The sequence below is a fragment of the Ascidia mentula genome, chromosome 1 (assembly GCF_947561715.1).
Source record: "Ascidia mentula chromosome 1, kaAscMent1.1, whole genome shotgun sequence".
NCBI lineage: Eukaryota > Metazoa > Chordata > Ascidiacea > Phlebobranchia > Ascidiidae > Ascidia > Ascidia mentula.
The window spans coordinates 8,411,598-8,427,236 of NC_138566.1; the positions used below are offsets into that span (position 1 = coordinate 8,411,598).

The 15,639-nt window shown below is 39.7% G+C and overlaps 4 protein-coding genes across 5 annotated transcripts; 1 reads left to right on the plus strand and 3 right to left on the minus strand.

The window, feature by feature from the left end:
• Positions 1 to 62: 62 nt before the first annotated feature.
• Positions 63 to 7,869, plus strand: LOC145887716 (uncharacterized). 2 transcript variants are annotated; one of them, XM_082978907.1, is made up of 22 exons: positions 63 to 223; positions 458 to 550; positions 823 to 933; positions 1,175 to 1,282; positions 1,385 to 1,499; positions 1,560 to 1,598; positions 1,656 to 1,740; positions 2,269 to 2,509; positions 2,836 to 2,983; positions 3,659 to 3,826; positions 3,894 to 3,939; positions 4,116 to 4,210; positions 4,270 to 4,402; positions 4,670 to 4,740; positions 4,815 to 4,875; positions 5,056 to 5,213; positions 5,510 to 5,714; positions 6,050 to 6,252; positions 6,349 to 6,475; positions 6,535 to 6,754; positions 6,896 to 7,016; positions 7,119 to 7,869. In XM_082978907.1, exons 1-22 carry the CDS (start codon positions 179 to 181, stop codon positions 7,583 to 7,585), a joined length of 3,060 nt encoding a protein of 1,019 aa, XP_082835033.1. In that variant the 5' UTR covers positions 63 to 178; the 3' UTR covers positions 7,586 to 7,869. The 2 variants fall into 2 exon arrangements, with proteins under 2 accessions (XP_082835033.1, XP_082835034.1); XM_082978908.1 differs by having other exon boundaries at positions 1,563 to 1,598.
• A 3-nt stretch (positions 7,870 to 7,872) lies between these two features.
• Positions 7,873 to 9,839, minus strand: LOC145887718 (tetraspanin-18B-like). Its single transcript, XM_082978909.1, has 5 exons — positions 9,639 to 9,839; positions 9,390 to 9,584; positions 9,147 to 9,323; positions 8,825 to 9,013; positions 7,873 to 8,526 (listed from the first exon to the last, which is right to left on the minus strand). The coding sequence occupies exons 1-5, from the start codon at positions 9,699 to 9,701 to the stop codon at positions 8,368 to 8,370; spliced, it is 783 nt and encodes a 260-aa protein (XP_082835035.1). The 5' UTR covers positions 9,702 to 9,839; the 3' UTR covers positions 7,873 to 8,367.
• A 1,062-nt stretch (positions 9,840 to 10,901) lies between these two features.
• Positions 10,902 to 13,549, minus strand: LOC145907993 (tetraspanin-1-like). Its single transcript, XM_082995161.1, has 5 exons — positions 13,305 to 13,549; positions 12,947 to 13,144; positions 12,663 to 12,848; positions 11,844 to 12,014; positions 10,902 to 11,770 (listed from the first exon to the last, which is right to left on the minus strand). Exons 1-5 carry the CDS (start codon positions 13,350 to 13,352, stop codon positions 11,561 to 11,563), a joined length of 813 nt encoding a protein of 270 aa, XP_082851287.1. The 5' UTR covers positions 13,353 to 13,549; the 3' UTR covers positions 10,902 to 11,560.
• Positions 13,550 to 14,362: 813 nt separating this feature from the next.
• On the minus strand, positions 14,363 to 15,566 carry LOC145906474 (CD151 antigen-like). Its single transcript, XM_082993931.1, has 4 exons — positions 15,452 to 15,566; positions 15,034 to 15,231; positions 14,790 to 14,975; positions 14,363 to 14,560 (listed from the first exon to the last, which is right to left on the minus strand). The coding sequence occupies exons 1-4, from the start codon at positions 15,512 to 15,514 to the stop codon at positions 14,363 to 14,365; spliced, it is 645 nt and encodes a 214-aa protein (XP_082850057.1). The 5' UTR covers positions 15,515 to 15,566.
• Between the last annotated feature and the right edge of the window lie 73 nt (positions 15,567 to 15,639).

The window sequence follows — 15,639 nt, forward strand, 5'->3', positions numbered from 1 at the left end:
CAAATGTCACGTGGTTGTCGCGTCCGCAGTCAACCAGAAATTTTGTCACAAAAGCTAATTGTCAGCCAGTTCGGTGCATCATTACTTTTGTACATCGTTTGTTTTAAGTTTAATATGTCAATCGTTTACTAATAACATTTTCCTCGGCGGGTAAAAAAAGCTGTTGTGATTATGCAACATGACTGAAGATGAATCAACTCTGCTAAATCTTTTCAATGATAAGGTTGGTAAACAAATTTTGTCATGTTCGACTTTGCCGTTATCGATTCGATATAAAATTGACTTCGTAGTTGACACTGTTGGGAATCACCGAAAGAAGTACTCTTCGATTTGTTTGCTCATGTTAGTACCAGATTAAATGATAAACGAATAACATTTTGCAACTGGTCTCTGCCTTGTTATTATAGAAGCAATATAATTACAATGATTATTTATGATCTCCTTTATTGTAATGTAGCTTGAAGAGGCAATGAAACATGTTCCCAACCCAACTTCAGTGCATCCAAATGGAATGCAAATGTGGCTCAATGCACTGCAAACAGGAACTGATGTACGATGGTTTGTCTTAAATTCATGTGCATTTTTACTATCACAATGTTTTATCGTTAAGAAAAGTGAAACTATTTTGCTAAATATAGCACAATCATAATAGTTGAAATAAGAGTTACAAACTTTTTTGACTTCCAAACCTGGGAATCAACCTTGTATTAAAATAGAAACCCAGAGTTAAATGGTGTTATCCTTATTTTGGCAGTTTTGGAATCCTTGAACAAATAAAGCAACTTGGCTTGTAATTCTATTGTATAAATGTTTTTCTACTAGGTACAATTTAGGCTTTCAACAGCCGAAAATGGATCGCTTCAAATTACTCTTGTACAACCTGAACCTCAAAACCATCGACAAGAATCAGCGACACAGAAGCTGGAAGTTCTGGTACTTTTTTTTATTGTTTTTTGTGTATTTTTTTGGATTCTCTTAAATATAAGGTTGGCATATATTAAGGTTTCCATTGTTGTCAGTTTTTTTTATGTTTATAGGGCTTGACTTTGGTGTAATGGTGGAGGCAGGATTAACCCTGTTCTGCTGTCAACCATGTATATTTGGATAAATCCTTTGCAATTGCAATCCTCTGTTATTATTTTTGAATTCTGAAGAAGAATGTTTTTTTGTATAGGAGAAAGAATCACATGAAAGTGATGCAAACGAACAAGAAAATCAGGAAGATTCAAAGAAAACTGAGGAGTGGGGATTGTTTCATAACAAAGGTCACATTATTGCACAGGTATTAACGTACAGCACAGCTCCTCACAACCATTATGTGCTTCTCAGTCTCTGCTCTTTATAAGTGCTCCTTTTAATTTCATAACAATTATTGTATTCACAGCCAATCAAGCAAAGTCCAACAAAAAACAAATTTAAGTGGAGTTTTGATGGTGGAGAAATTAATCTCTATGCTGATGGAAATGAAGACAAATATGATCTAGATGTTGATAAGCAAAGTAGGTCGAAACATATAAACTTGGAAATTGTTGGGTAATAAAAGTAAATTTGTTTATCAGCAGATAATGAAAAAAGCCTAGCATCACAAGAAGACAGTGGTATGTCCTGATTGGTGAATAAAAATGATGCAGTGATCTTTTTTATTTTGTGTGTAGATAATGATTTAGATAAACCCGGTGAACCTACAATATTGGTTTCCATAACAACTGAGGATTCTGTGGATGAATCTCCTTCAAGCAGGTAGTTTTATTATAATAAATTACTTTGTTGACTTGCAAAATCCATTGCTTGCAGAAAAGTTGTTAAATACGTGATTTTAGTTCCTGTAGTCTTTGCAGTAGTTCAAAGGAAAACAATGGGACTGTTAAAAATTATCTTTTATTATTGATTGTACAGATCTGTACAGTTTGCAACCAATGTTTTTGACGCACTTGATCGTTTCATATCTTTCTTGACAACTGTAGAATCACCTTGATACTTTACAAAACAATTGTTTCAAATCATATTTATGCATCAGTTAGACAAACAAAAATTTTACTTTGTGTCAAAATCGTTGTGTGCATGAGACTCATCCTAAGCGGTAATGTGACTAACCTTCAGATTCATAGCACCTGCTTTAGTCTATAAATTATTTATTTCTGCTTACAAATGTGACGAGATTCCTTTTGCTTTTTCTGCATCAAGCAAAACAATTGAGAAAAATTTACCAAGCACCTAACGGTCAGTTAGTTTTACTTTTTTTTCCTAACACTGCCATATTATATTCAGGGATCCGACCGAGGTCAAATGCGCCGATTCAAACGAAGAACGAACCGTGGTCGACCCCTCCTCATTTCCATGCGTGAGGGAAGAATGGTACATCAAGCTACCCCTTGAGCCCGGGAACAACCTGGTGGACGACGCGTGTGAGGTCGACACAGAATGTGTTGCGTTCGATATGCGCAACTACCTCCGCTGTTCATCGATTTCGCTTCGCAACTTTTCGCGCAACTACCTTCAAAGAACACAGGTTAAAGTCATTTTCTTGGTGCCTAATTTTTTGCTGACGGTGGAAAATCGGCCTGTTAGAGCTTAAAAACTGAAAACCGTTGAAACTGGCTGACAATTTAATTGAAAAAAGTTGAGATTTTTTAAATATCTCGTGTAAAGAACAGCTTTATAAACAACAAGGTGTTGTCGCTTTGCTGTCTTTTCAAATATAAACAGACAACAATTTGAAAAAAATAATTTTCCCTTCTGTCATTTTTAATACGCGGACTCGCATTTTTCTTGTGCCCCAAAGTTGTCACCACTTCAGAAAGCCTTTATACAGTTGGTTTCCTTCCCACATTTCAGGGCACCCTGAGCGATTTGCTCAACCATCCCAAACCGTGGCAGGATCTGTCAACTCGAGGTCGCGCCATGTACACGAAAATGATGGAATTCCTGAACGCAGAAAACATACGGGAGATCACCGAGAAGCTTAAGGAGGGTTATTCTTCCGGTATGTTCGCACCGCAATCTTGAAAGATGGTTTGTGGAATTGTGGATTATCCCAATTTCATCACAATCTGTTCAGTGCAAAGTTGAATATTTTTTTGAACTTATCTTTTACAGTTTAATTTTACTAACTTAATTCTCTTGAACAGTTTGTTGCTGATGAATAATTCTCTTGATTTGGCACTCCTTTAAAAAAAGACTGACTATTGTATTCAAAAATGCACACTAAGTTTCGCGAGTGCCTCTCGCTTCATCTGGTGTCGTTTAAGTTCGTAGACATATAAAGACTGATATGGCACGTTTAATAGTATATTTTTGTAAAATGAATAAGTCAATGTTAGTCTAAGTGCTGGATCAGCAGTCCAACTGTATATCATAAAAGCCACTGTGTTGGAATAAGCAAAACCTTGCTTGGCTGTTTTGCGTAGCGTTGTATGCAAGTAAGCTGCACACTGGTTCAAAACTTGAGAAAAAATCTGGACAACTCGTTTACTTTTTAAAGGCGATGTGCACCAGCTCTATTTGTAGCATATAGGAGGCCCTTAAGCTTTGTCAGGCATGTATACCCGTTAATACAACCCACTATCGTGTTTGCTGTTACATACATAAAACCCACGTAGATGGTGACTGACGCCCGTTTTGTAACATGCAAATAATGTAACACGAAGTGGTTGAACAGTTCGACCAGGTCCCACCATCCTTACGTTACCGAAGGAACTGATGCAAATGTTGGAAGGAGAAGAAATGCCTCCCGATCAACTTATCGATTCTCTGGCGTCGAACTTCCAGATCGAACCCGAGTATTTATTGGATTACTGCGAGGAGCAGATACGGAAATACGCAGCTGGTGAGTGCGTTGCTGTTATTTCGCTTTCCCTCTGCAACTGTTGCTTTTCAGATTGTTTTTTTTTTAGAAAATGGCAAGGAGGAAAAATCCGCTCCAAAAGAGAAAAAGGCAAAGTGAGTTACGTTTTGTTGCACGACAGCTGGCTGCAAAGGCGCTGTTCTGGTCCATTTTCGTGGATGTTAGCGTTTCTGCCGAAGTTAATTTGCTTGATTAAATGTTGACTGGTAGCAGTAATTTTTACTCAACTTCTTTTCATCGCACAACCTTGTACGCAAAAATTCCTTTGTAGACCACAAGGGCGCACGTTGCCTCCGAAACAACGGAAACACATATGTCCCGAGACCGGATGTGGAATTATCCTGGGATGTCGGATTGCCCTGAGCAGTAAGAACCTCCTGTGCTTTCCACGATCCACGCGTTTATCAAACTTATATTTGTTGCAGCTCATATGCTGACACACACCGGGAGTCGCCCGTTCAAATGTTCGGATTGTGACAAACGATTTGCGACCATTTCCAACAAGCGAAGCCACGAACGGCGACACGAGAAACGGACACACAGAAAAGTCAGCAAGAGGTTAGTTACAATCCACTGGTGATGGTTGTATCTAATGCATTACCAGGGAAGACGGCATATTTGTTCCGGAAATAATTTAAACTTTTTTTATATTGTTAAACATCTCAGGGGAAAAACTGCCCAGTATTGTTACGATTTCATATTTAAGCGATTATGCCTTCGCCCAGCGTAGTAGCACTGTGTTGCTGATAACCATTCACTAATATTAGCCTCTCTATCTAAAATTCGTTCTGTATTTGATCAAAAAATAATCAACTTTTTTTACAGAGCAATGCTTGTGGCAAGTTTACGACAACAACCTAAAGACTCGCAAGGAGCTAAGGATCCTGAAAATTTCGGTAAGAAACCGACCCGAAGAAGGTCTTGGCAAATGTAAAGAAAAACGTTGCAAATTTAAATCATTTACTTTCAGACGAAGGCAAGCCAGATCTGTCGTTGTGTCCGAGTACTAAAGTTAAAACTGACGTTTTGAGGTATGACTTCAGTAAATTCCCAGTTGTTATTTTTAGCAAAAGCCCAAGGCATGTTTTGTGGCTAAATGTAACCTATACAAAAACCCCGAAGATCATGCAACAAGCGCGCCGACGTGGCGCAGAATCTCGCAACGTTGGAAAGCGGTGTTGTAGATTGTAATGCGCATTGTGTTTGTTTAGGTACGTTTGCGGCGTCTGTACACAACGTTTCATTTCCCGTCCATTGTTACATGAGCACATAACTTTGAATCACACAAGTGCAAAAATGCGCGACCAGAACAAAGTTTACACTTGCCACGTGTGTCTCCGGTCGATGAAGACTGTCGCCGCCCTCGTTGGTGAGAAAATTGATTCCAAGTTAATAATTTATATCGTTTTTTTTGCTTATGAGAAAACTCCCGCTTTGCAATAATATATGTGATATTATTAATCGAATCATATACGTTTCTGTCACAAAGTATAAAACGTGTGCAGGTATAACGGTATATCTACGTTCTATCACTAAATATAAAATTACTTTGTTTTTGCTCGGTAAATATTAAAAGAAACAAACAATTTCAAAGAGTGAATCAGTCCGACTCAATTCAGTCAGTTAGAAATTTCTATTGCTAAAGAGGTCGCTTTTTTTGTTCAGTGCACTTGCGAACTCATACTGGAGATCGACCTTTCCGCTGCCCATCTTGCCAGAAGACGTTCGGCACCAAAGCCAACCTCTACCGTCACCTGAAATCCCACACTGGGGAGAAACCGTTTGAATGCGAGACGTGCGGGGCTCGGTTTACTGAAGCGAGTTCGGTTGTTACTCACATGCGAACTCACACTGGCGAAAAACCATTCGAGTAAGCGAATTTATTCACAAACCTTGTTGATTTCGCCATTCACATGTTATGTTCGGAGAGTCTGGCTGGCTTGTTGGCCGACATGGTCGTCGTTAGTGCAACTGTCTGCAGCTCACTGAATCATTATTGGCACATGTTTGTCGATTTCATTGTATCTCAACGCAAAAACAAAATTAAATGTGAATTTTCGTTGCGGCGTTCTTTTGTTTTCTCACCATTGGTGGCTGGATCTCTTTTTTCTTACCTCCGACTTGTTTTTTTTTGCCACCTTTCCAAATGAATATATACACACATGTATTTCTTGCTGTTTGTAATAAGTCGATCGGTTGTTCCAGGTGCGAAATATGTAAGAAGCGATTCACGCAGCGCGGTCCTCTCGATGCCCATCGTCGAATCCACTCCGACTTGCGTCCCTACCTCTGCGAAATATGCGGAGTTTCCTTCCGACAGAAAACCAACCTCCGAGCTCACGAACTTCGACACGCAGGGGAGAGACGCTTTCAATGCCAGAACTGCCCGCAAAAGTTCCAGTATAGGAGTAGGTTTAAGGGTTGTGCGTTAATATATGTCAAGAAAGTCAACGGCAAACCTGTCAATTATGTATAATTTCCTCGCGTTAATTAAACCTTTTCAGACGACTTGACAAGACACGTTCTAACTCACAGCGGTCACCGCCCCCATGCCTGCAGCATTTGCCCACAAACCTTCACCAGAGCTCAGTATCTGCGTGAGCACATTCAACGAGCTCACGATCTCAACTCGTAAGTTCCCCATCTTTCTTCACACTAAGTCACTTTCCTTAATTCCCTTCTTCCCACAGGTTTCACTGTGAAAATTGTGGCCTGGGTTGGGCAAATCGGGCAGCACTCGAGCGCCACCGTCCGGTGTGTCCGGTCATTCTTGTGTCGTCTGTGCAGAAGTGCGATTCGTGCGGTTTGGAATTCGACTCCGCAGCTTCGTTTGAAAGTCATCAGGCTTCGTGCGGTTCGCAGGATACGGCGGATAACCAGAACAAATCGTCCGGCAACAATAAGCTGGTGGTAGGGGACAACAAGCTTTAAACTTTGTTTTTCCAGCACAGGCTTGCTTTGCGGCTGATTTACCCTGGGTTAAAATAATGATAAAAAAAATTCTGCTAGTTTAAATACCGGGTTATAACAACAACTTTTTTGTACTTTTAGACGTTAACTGCATCAGAAGAAAGCAACATGGAATACACACCTTCCATGTTACAAGTAGTTCCGGTCGATAAAATCATAAGCGACGGAGTTCTGTCAGAAGGAAAAACATACCTGCTGTCAGGTTCGTACTCGCCGCGATATTTCAATCTTTTTTTTGGGAAAATAACCTACTTTGCGATTCACCAAACATCTCATTGATTGCGTCATTCGCTTTTGTCAACAGCAATCCCGTCGGAATCTGTAGACAACTCGCTCACCAACCCAATGTGCTGCATTGCCCCCTTGTCGCCTAGCGACGCCGTGTCGGGGATGGACGTCACGCCTTCCATATCGAGCGCCATGTCAACCGAAACCGACCCGTCGCTGTCTGCAACCAGCGTGGCGTCATCATTTGCGATGACGTCGGGTGAGAGCATGCCAATCCACGTGGCAATCATGAACAACATTGACCCTTCGCTACTGGATGGCAGCCAAGTGTTGGGCGAGCAGCAAGACGAAGGCAGACTTCCTTATATCACAAAAATAGCTTTGCACGGTAACCCGGGCGAGGGAGAGACTTGTTCCATCGATCCAAGCATGCAGTCACTGATTATCGCTGAAGAGGAGGGTGATGACGTGGGCACCGGAACGCGTTACGTGGTCGTCAGCGTGTCTGATGACGTAACGGTTTACAACACCGACACAGCGTAGCCGATAGCCAATCAGTCGGGTTGTGTTTGAGTAGTTTGCTGCTTATAAAAAGCTTAGATTGGAATAACTGCAAGTTCATATATCACTGTCTTTCAAAATACTTTGTTCTCATTGTGGGAATAAGCGTTTGCACAAACAACCTCGTTGTTATAAGCTGAATGATTCGTATAAGTATTGTTTAAAGTTGTGTTGTTATATTGGAGTTTTTTTGTTTGTGATATTGGTTACTGTTGGTCCACTTTTATGGAAGCACGGAATAAAACGCTGGCGACCGTCAGAAGTTTGACAAATTTTGCTGAGTTTATTTGATTCCTGACGTAAAAACAAAATTAGAGCTGGAACACATCACAGTAAATCGTAGGGGAGACAATCAAACGAGTCTACAGATGATCATATAAATGTGGGGCACTTGAGGTCATCGGTTGAATAACTTACAAACATCTACAACACTGTTTTGGAAGACGAGCAAAATGGTACCGTTAAATTTATGACAGGTCAATCCCAAACTTTGCAGGATGGCAAAGGGACGTCATTTCACGGCGCAAAGCGTTCAGAACATCATAAAAAAAACACGAAAAAGCAGTCCCAACTGTTTAGAAGTAAAACAAGAATCAACGGTACATTGATTACTTACTGTAAAGCGGTTGTAAGGAATTATATATGCACAAATAAGTTATATATTTATACGAGTAACAAACCTACACATTTGTCATACTACGCATCCGCCTGAACTTCATGCTTTTGAATAGTATCTCTATTATTTATAATTTGATCAAATTTGATCAATCCCACATCTGATCAACTTTGTTTGATCGGAGGTTGGCGTTCACGCAACACGCAAAAACGATGGCTAGTAGTTGAATTGTCATCAGGCCTGCCGTTACTCCACCAACCACACCAGAATACGTCGTTACCAGGTTGCTTATTGCCGAGTAACAGCCCTGTATATATACAAGAAGTAATTTTCCGTCGTGTCGACTTACAAGCCAATGAGACATAACGCTGAGCGGAGGTCGAGCAAATAAACTTTGCCTTTACAAGCCAAACTTTCAATATTTGGTAAGGGTCTTTCGACTATTTTACATTATAAAATGACTAATGGCGTCAAAATAATCGACTTAAACTGTGGGTTAAGCCAAACTATTGGTGCACTGCAAAATTTAAGATTTTAAATGTCATTAAAATGTTTTTCATTTTTAGCTTATCAGTGCGAAAGATGCAACAAACAGTTAGACTTACCGTATTCGCGTTGGAATTTAGTGCGTCAACGGTCGGGGAATTGAGACACACATCTTTATCGACAAACAATGTACTGCCGACACTCTGTCGCACGCAGCAAGATTCAGGCCACGGATTAACACCGTTGGTTTGTTGAGCGTATGCGCTGCCCGTAAAGTCGATCCCGTTATTGTACCCACAACATTGAAACTAAAAAGATATGAAAACGTGAAAACGTGAAAACGTGAACACGTAAATAACTTAATACCGGCACCGTAGTAAATGGAATACAGAATATGGGTTAAATCACTTCGAACATGACCAAAACTTGAACAATTCTAACCGAGGTATGAAGGGTGTCCCAACTTGTTGTGACTGGATTGGACGAATCAGTCGAGTAAAGAGCGATTGTCGCCAACGACGCCTCGCGTATCACTGGCTCAAACGTGGAAGTAAATAAAAATGCCAGAACAATTACCGCCACTTCGATCAGAAAGAACACCACCAGGAGTGAAATAAACTGAAACCAAAATAACAACCAGTAAAACAAAACGCAATTGCACTTTACCATTATGTCGCTACTTACTGTGACAAGGAGGCATTTGTTTTCCTTCCAGGCTCCACAGCATCCAAGGAAGGAAATGATTGCTACCAGGGAGCCAACTGCAATAACGATGTACGCCGCATATTGAAATATAACATTTGAGGAAATGGCGCTGCTAAACGACTGGTAATCCACAACCACCCAGATTCCAAGTCCGACTAATGTGAATCCACCTAACTGGACAAAACACATCTAAGTTATCGCTCTACGATGCCACAACTTACCACTTACCATGAATAAAACGTTGAAAACGACCATTAAAGTTTTGCATCTTCTGTAAGGTTTTTCCTCCATGTTTCTTATTGTCAGTTTAGTACAGTGAGGTTTCAGTGATAGTAACCGCTTTCTACAGACGCACAGGTATAAGTAGCCCTGTGCCTACGAGTGCTGTTGTTTCAAGTGTATGAAGACTCGTGATACACACTTACCACGTATTTCTGGAACAACGCAAATGACTCTCAAGACAATGGCGACTTACGGCTCGGGGGCGAAATTCGATTCCAGCCCCACGTGAAACAACTGTCAGGTTACACAATATTTTAAAAATACCTAGCAATATGAATGACCAACATTTCACAACGCTATGGCGAAAGTGGCAAATTTTACTTTATGTAACATGCTTGGTCTCAACAACATTAACAAGGTAGTATTCCTACTGCGGGTTATGCGGATTGGTAAGTTTTTAAGGTACGCTATTCATTTATTTGTGTGTTTTGGGGATAGGCCTTTATGAAGCGGTTAATTTCCTTTGACGCCTATTGAGATCTAACGTTTGTTGACTTGTAACGTTGTAAGTAATAGCGTGTTTGAGAAGTAGCGCATTTTTCTTCCCTCTCAAGGACTTGTCTCCAGCGTGAAGGACTCTGTAAACATTGAATCTTACACGGCCACGTTCACACTAATCTATGGGGGTATCGCATAATTGCATAGGAGGTAAATAAACAAAATTGCAAAGTGCACGCAGCGCAAATTGAACTCATAACACAGTAATATTTCATGCAATGGTTAATTGAACTCATAGCTGCTGAGTTTTAAGTTCCCCTATAGGCCAATAGCACCCAAGGTTAAGAAAAGCTTGCGCTTCTTGATACATACTTCAGGTTCAGCTCAGGACACAAAAAGGGAACAAATCACATGTTTCGCTTGGTTCACATGCAACAAGTTCTTCAAAACCACCTTACCTTTTCTTACAATAAACCTAGTTTGTAGTTATTGAAAGACGTACTGCCTTTTGCTAAACGTGATCGATAATAAAAATCCTTCTTGTCTGCATGATTTATGTTCTTTGACGTCATAAACAACATCACCAATGCCGGATTAACCTTATAGTCATACAAAGCACATGCCTTGGAGCCGGCGTAAAATCCAGGCCACTTAAAATAACCACGCAAATTTAGGATAAAAGTAAGCAAACGGCAAATATGGTTTGGGTCTTCTTCTTTGCATCGAAAGTTTAATTTATTTACAAACTGGACGAAAAATTGATAGACGAATACAATGTTTTTAGTGTTTCTGCACTTATTCTTTGTGAGCATACAATATTCAGGCACATTTCGCTATGGGCCCAACAAAACTTGAATCCAGCATGCTGTGCACTGAACGTCACACAGTCGTGGAATGGGCCTTGCATCGAAATTACGTCTTCGGATCAATAAAAAAAACACAACAGCCCACCATTTTTTCAACCAAATTAATATTTGTTCTTCAGTGAAGCAAAATCAACATCGGTTATATAAACACAACTACATTATTGTTTTGTACAGAAGCAGTAAAGTGGTTTAAAAAATTGAATACACGATGTTGCAATATGTGACAAATAAGCACAATTTCATTAAAGCCACCATTAAAGGGACTCAACTATAAAAAAATCTAATTTTATTTTTATCTCTAACGAAGATGCGTCAAAAACATTCATTGACAGAAATAAAAAACAAACACAAATGACATGTAGGCTATATACGGCTAAACCACAAACTTCTTCACCTTTACAACAAATAATTCTAATAAACGTAGACTATATCAACAGTAAATGGTAGTGACATATTTATTATTTTTTCGACATTTCCGATACACGAATAGATTTAATTAGTCGAAAAGACCGCGCCTCTGCTATGCAGACGCGGGTTAGTAATGTTTTTTAACTATATATTCGTTTAAACGTTGTAATACACGTTTTCTGCGGATTTGGAGGAAAACCGCACCGGTTTGGCTAGTTGTTCTTCTACCTCCGTTGTCAATAGTTTCCTCATTGCAAGGAGCGATAACACCAGATATGGAATTTGACCGATCACCAGTAATAGTGCCGTTAGACCAATCGCCAAGGAGTAAGTGTTTAATGAGGTTGACAAATAATCTTTACAGCCCTAAAAAAACATTGATTATGCGCGAGATTTTACGTAATAAAAGTTCACCTGTAGGAATGCTTGTAAAACATACCGTTGCCGCGAAGGATGCAGTCGTATTTTCGCTTTGCAAGCAGTCGTTCGTATTTACACCAGCGGCTTGTCTTATACAACACGAAGACGGCCAAGGTTGCAAATTAAAGGTTGTTTTGTCGAAAAAACTGTCTTCGTAGTCAGTACCGTTGTAAAACCCGCAACAATGATTCTGTGAAACAAAATGGTTTCTCCTTTAAATGTATAGTTTAGGGTTTCGCAACAATGACCTATGCCCCAGGACGTTTTCCAGGGGGGCAAGCAGAATCCGCACTGATAATGCTATATAGAAATTGATTAAAAATGGAGTTGTTTAGTTTTTTTTGGCTTGCCATCTATATTTGTTTAAGGACGAGCAGGGGGTCACAGATTCTTGATCGTTGCTCTGGGGAAGAGGTTCCCTAATGGTGCGAAGCTTACTTTCAATTTATATTTAATCTATTTTCATGTCAAACTGCATGGCCTGGCAATTATTTCAAGGGAAAACGTCAGCGAATGTCTAAAAAGGTCACTGCTTTTTATATGCGTGGTTGCTGCGGAAACGTGAGTCACCAGTTGTTTCTAGTTGGCAACCACTGCTCTTATAGGGCAACCACAAAGCATAAAAGGTTGAGAACCACTAGTATGGCCTATGTAGACCAAGGCTCTTTTGCGACCCACTTAAGGTCATGTTATATATAAAGATATTACAAACATCAAATAAAACTGTGAAATCCATTTCTGTCTCGGCCCAAAATTATCCATCTTTTGACATCAAATGGGGTCGCTTCCTACAGTTTAAGAAACTCTACTTTTTGCTATATGGAATATTGAACCCCACCGAGGCTTGAAGTTCGTCCCACGCGGCTGTCACCGTCGCCGCCTCCGTTGTTGTGCATCGGTAGTGACGCTTTATCGCCCCAACTGCAACCTCACCATATTGTTGATCGAATTGACCCAAGAAGGTGAATGCCATGGTAACGGCTACTATTTCCAAACAAGTCGTCACAAGCAAGCCTGCTATTGTCTATAATAAGAAAGGCTTCAAGTAAAGGTTTGAGTTTGGGGTATTTCTAACGAAAGTAAACACAGCGGCACTAATGAAAGATATTACATAAAACTCACCCCACCAAGAATGCATTTGTCGAGTCGTTGTATTCCACAAAGCGCCCACAGCGTTGTTATTGCAGCAATTACGCCGCCTGCTATTCCACAAAATGATGCTTCCTCCAGGATTATGTTGGAAGAGCCAACTAAACTTTGAATCATCTCATATTCCCGAATAACCCAGGCGCAAACGCTCAGCAAAGATATACTTCCAAACTACAATCAAACCCGATCACTTACAACAGAGTAATTGTTTCTTAAAAAACACAAGTACGGCCTGCAGCTAAAAGTTTACGCTGAAACAGTCCAAAACTGCTGGAATAGTTTTATAGCAACTATAGATATAGTAAATTTGCCAATAAACAGTTTTACGTACCAATATGAAAGTAAGAAGTAATCCAGTCAGCCATTTAGGTGTCTCCATTTTGTCAGATATATCACCAACAATTACAGTAACCAGCGTCCCTGTTCTGCGCTAGCATTTGCATTCAATTAAGACACGTAGTCCTGTTTGGTCTGACTTTTGCGATTTGATCTCGGGTTTCTTTGTGAAAGCGCTGAGCACAAAGAGACTATAACGTATACGAAGGCCGGAGCTTGTCGCAATTACGACAGCTGAAAGGGCGTTCTCAGTGCGGAACAAAAGATGGATTTTATTTGATGTTTATGGCATTATAGGTTTATTATGACCACCAAGGCCTAAAAAACAATAGTGTGGACAAAGATACAACATAATTCAACTTGTTGATCGCGCGCTTTTCAGTGGAATTCGCATCATAGCAAACTGTGTCTAAAGAGAAAGTTTTTGTTGGAGCTATCACCAACAAAACAACTTTGGCGCTCCTCAATCCAATCATTGTTATTGTAACCTTTTTATCATAAAAGCTCATAACAAAGATTAACTGATTAGCTTATTGAAGCATATTGAAAAAAAATTATACGCCTACATGTGAAAAAAGTCACAGCCCATTACAATATAACTTCCATGCTTTGTCATGATTACAGCAATTTGATGAACATATTGGACCTTTACTATGATTTGGGTCACTACTATTATGAAACATGTTCAGAATGTTGTACTTCGAATCTAAGTTTTGTAATTCATAATCGCGTTTGTTGCGTCTTGTATCAAAAATCGCACTATCCTTTTATTATTTTTTTTTAAAAAAACAACACATATTTACATTTTAGGAACCAAGTGTGTTTACTGCATTCTTAAAAATCCAACTCACAGGAATTATTGTTTGATTAAAGATATAACCAAGTGTCATCGATATAACAAACAAGAACACAAGAAAATGACACAGAGAAACATTGAACAATCGCAAGCAACATGGCGAGAGCTCCAATTGCAGCCACGTGCGAGTGTACTGTTCGTTCTATATAGTTGCCGCATCCCTGAAACAATAAACATATTAATGTCGACGTAAGAGGTTAATTAACAGCATAACTACTTGCAGTATAACTGTTGGAATTCCTTTGATCGGCAAACGACGAAGTGCAGTTGGATGAACTTATGTAATTACCGTCGATTGCAACCACACAGCACGATAGTGGCCACAATTTGCCGCTAGAGTTCGCAAAAGAGCTGCCGCTGTAGTCAGAACCGTTTGTGTATCCACAGCAATTATTCTGCGTTGATCGAATTTGAACATAATGAAAACAATGGTGATATTATTGGGAATGCTTATTTGATTCTTTTCCATATTTTTCGTGAGAAAAACCGAAACTACGAAATAAATAACGTGGTGCATCCTAATATCATCAGTGACTTGTGAAAAAAAAGACTTGTTTTCCAAAGATCTAGCGTATTGCAAACACAGTTACATAATGCTTGTGATTATTGGAGGTTTATATTCACTTCTCTTTGAAGTTTGTCCCATGCGTTGGTAACGGTAACGGAGTGTGGTGTCTTGCTTGAGTAATGCTTTCTCAAAGTTTCCAAAGCAACTGTTTGATATTCTTGCCCGTAGTTCGCCCAAAACGTAAACGCAAGACTTGCGGTTGCAATTCCGAGCACCACCATCACCACTGCACACACTGCGTACTAATAAAATTTTTGTTTACAATAAGCAGTGTGTGTTAGCAGACCAAACTCGTCTCACCAGGGATATTAAGATCTTGTTGTGTCGCAAAAGGCCCCAAATCCCCCACAACCCTATAATGATTGTCAAAGTTCCGGTTGCGATAAGGCAGTAAGTGGCATCTTCGAAGCTTACCGGCTTTATTGAAAGAATATCACTCGCTACCTTGTGTTGGAAGTTGGTCAACGAACCCAAGATAAGATTCAAAAGTCCAAGAAACTGTGCAGGTTTTTAGGTTTTATTTAGTGGTGGTCAAATATCTTGAAGACAATTTTTTTAAACATTTTCGTTGTTTTGACACAGACAGAGATGTATATGACCTTCCCTGGTAATTTTGTTATAGCATTTAGCATTTGACCAACACGAAAAGGAATAAAACACAAGCAATACAAACACAATTACGTCGTACAAGTAAATACATTATATCTAACTTACATACCATGCCCAAACTGATGCAGCCAATCAAGACACGTTTCAATCCCAGGAATAGCTGTGTTTCCATTTAGATTATTTTTTTAAATGCAATTCAATATTTCGGTTCCAAGTGCACCGCCACTGCGACAACGACGCCAATAATAATTTGCTGTTTTTCAAACTGCCATCGACACAGGGTCCCATTCAAAATTC

Bases quoted from the DNA above. Each gene is read 5' to 3' on its own strand.
- LOC145887716 (XM_082978907.1), top strand. From the start codon at position 179: ATGACTGAAGATGAATCAACTCTGCTAAATCTTTTCAATGATAAG. The intron at 2,984-3,658 runs GTATGTTCGCAC...GTGGTTGAACAG, and splicing joins TAAGGAGGGTTATTCTTCCG to TTCGACCAGGTCCCACCATC. The intron at 6,253-6,348 runs GTAGGTTTAAGG...AAACCTTTTCAG, and splicing joins GCAAAAGTTCCAGTATAGGA to ACGACTTGACAAGACACGTT.
- LOC145887718 (XM_082978909.1), bottom strand. From the start codon at position 9,701: ATGGAGGAAAAACCTTACAGAAGATGCAAAACTTTAATGGTCGTTTTC. The intron at 9,324-9,389 runs GTAAGTAGCGAC...TTTTGGTTTCAG, and splicing joins ACAAATGCCTCCTTGTCACA to TTTATTTCACTCCTGGTGGT. The intron at 9,014-9,146 runs GTTAGAATTGTT...ATATCTTTTTAG, and splicing joins GGGACACCCTTCATACCTCG to TTTCAATGTTGTGGGTACAA.
- LOC145907993 (XM_082995161.1), bottom strand. From the start codon at position 13,352: ATGGAGACACCTAAATGGCTGACTGGATTACTTCTTACTTTCATATTG. The intron at 12,849-12,946 runs GTGAGTTTTATG...TTCTTATTATAG, and splicing joins ACAAATGCATTCTTGGTGGG to ACAATAGCAGGCTTGCTTGT. The intron at 12,015-12,662 runs GTGGGGTTCAAT...TTTGTTTCACAG, and splicing joins GGGACGAACTTCAAGCCTCG to AATCATTGTTGCGGGTTTTA.
- LOC145906474 (XM_082993931.1), bottom strand. From the start codon at position 15,514: ATGGAAACACAGCTATTCCTGGGATTGAAACGTGTCTTGATTGGCTGC. The intron at 15,232-15,451 runs GTATGTAAGTTA...AAACCTGCACAG, and splicing joins GCTGCATCAGTTTGGGCATG to TTTCTTGGACTTTTGAATCT. The intron at 14,976-15,033 runs GTGAGACGAGTT...AAATTTTATTAG, and splicing joins ACAAGATCTTAATATCCCTG to TACGCAGTGTGTGCAGTGGT.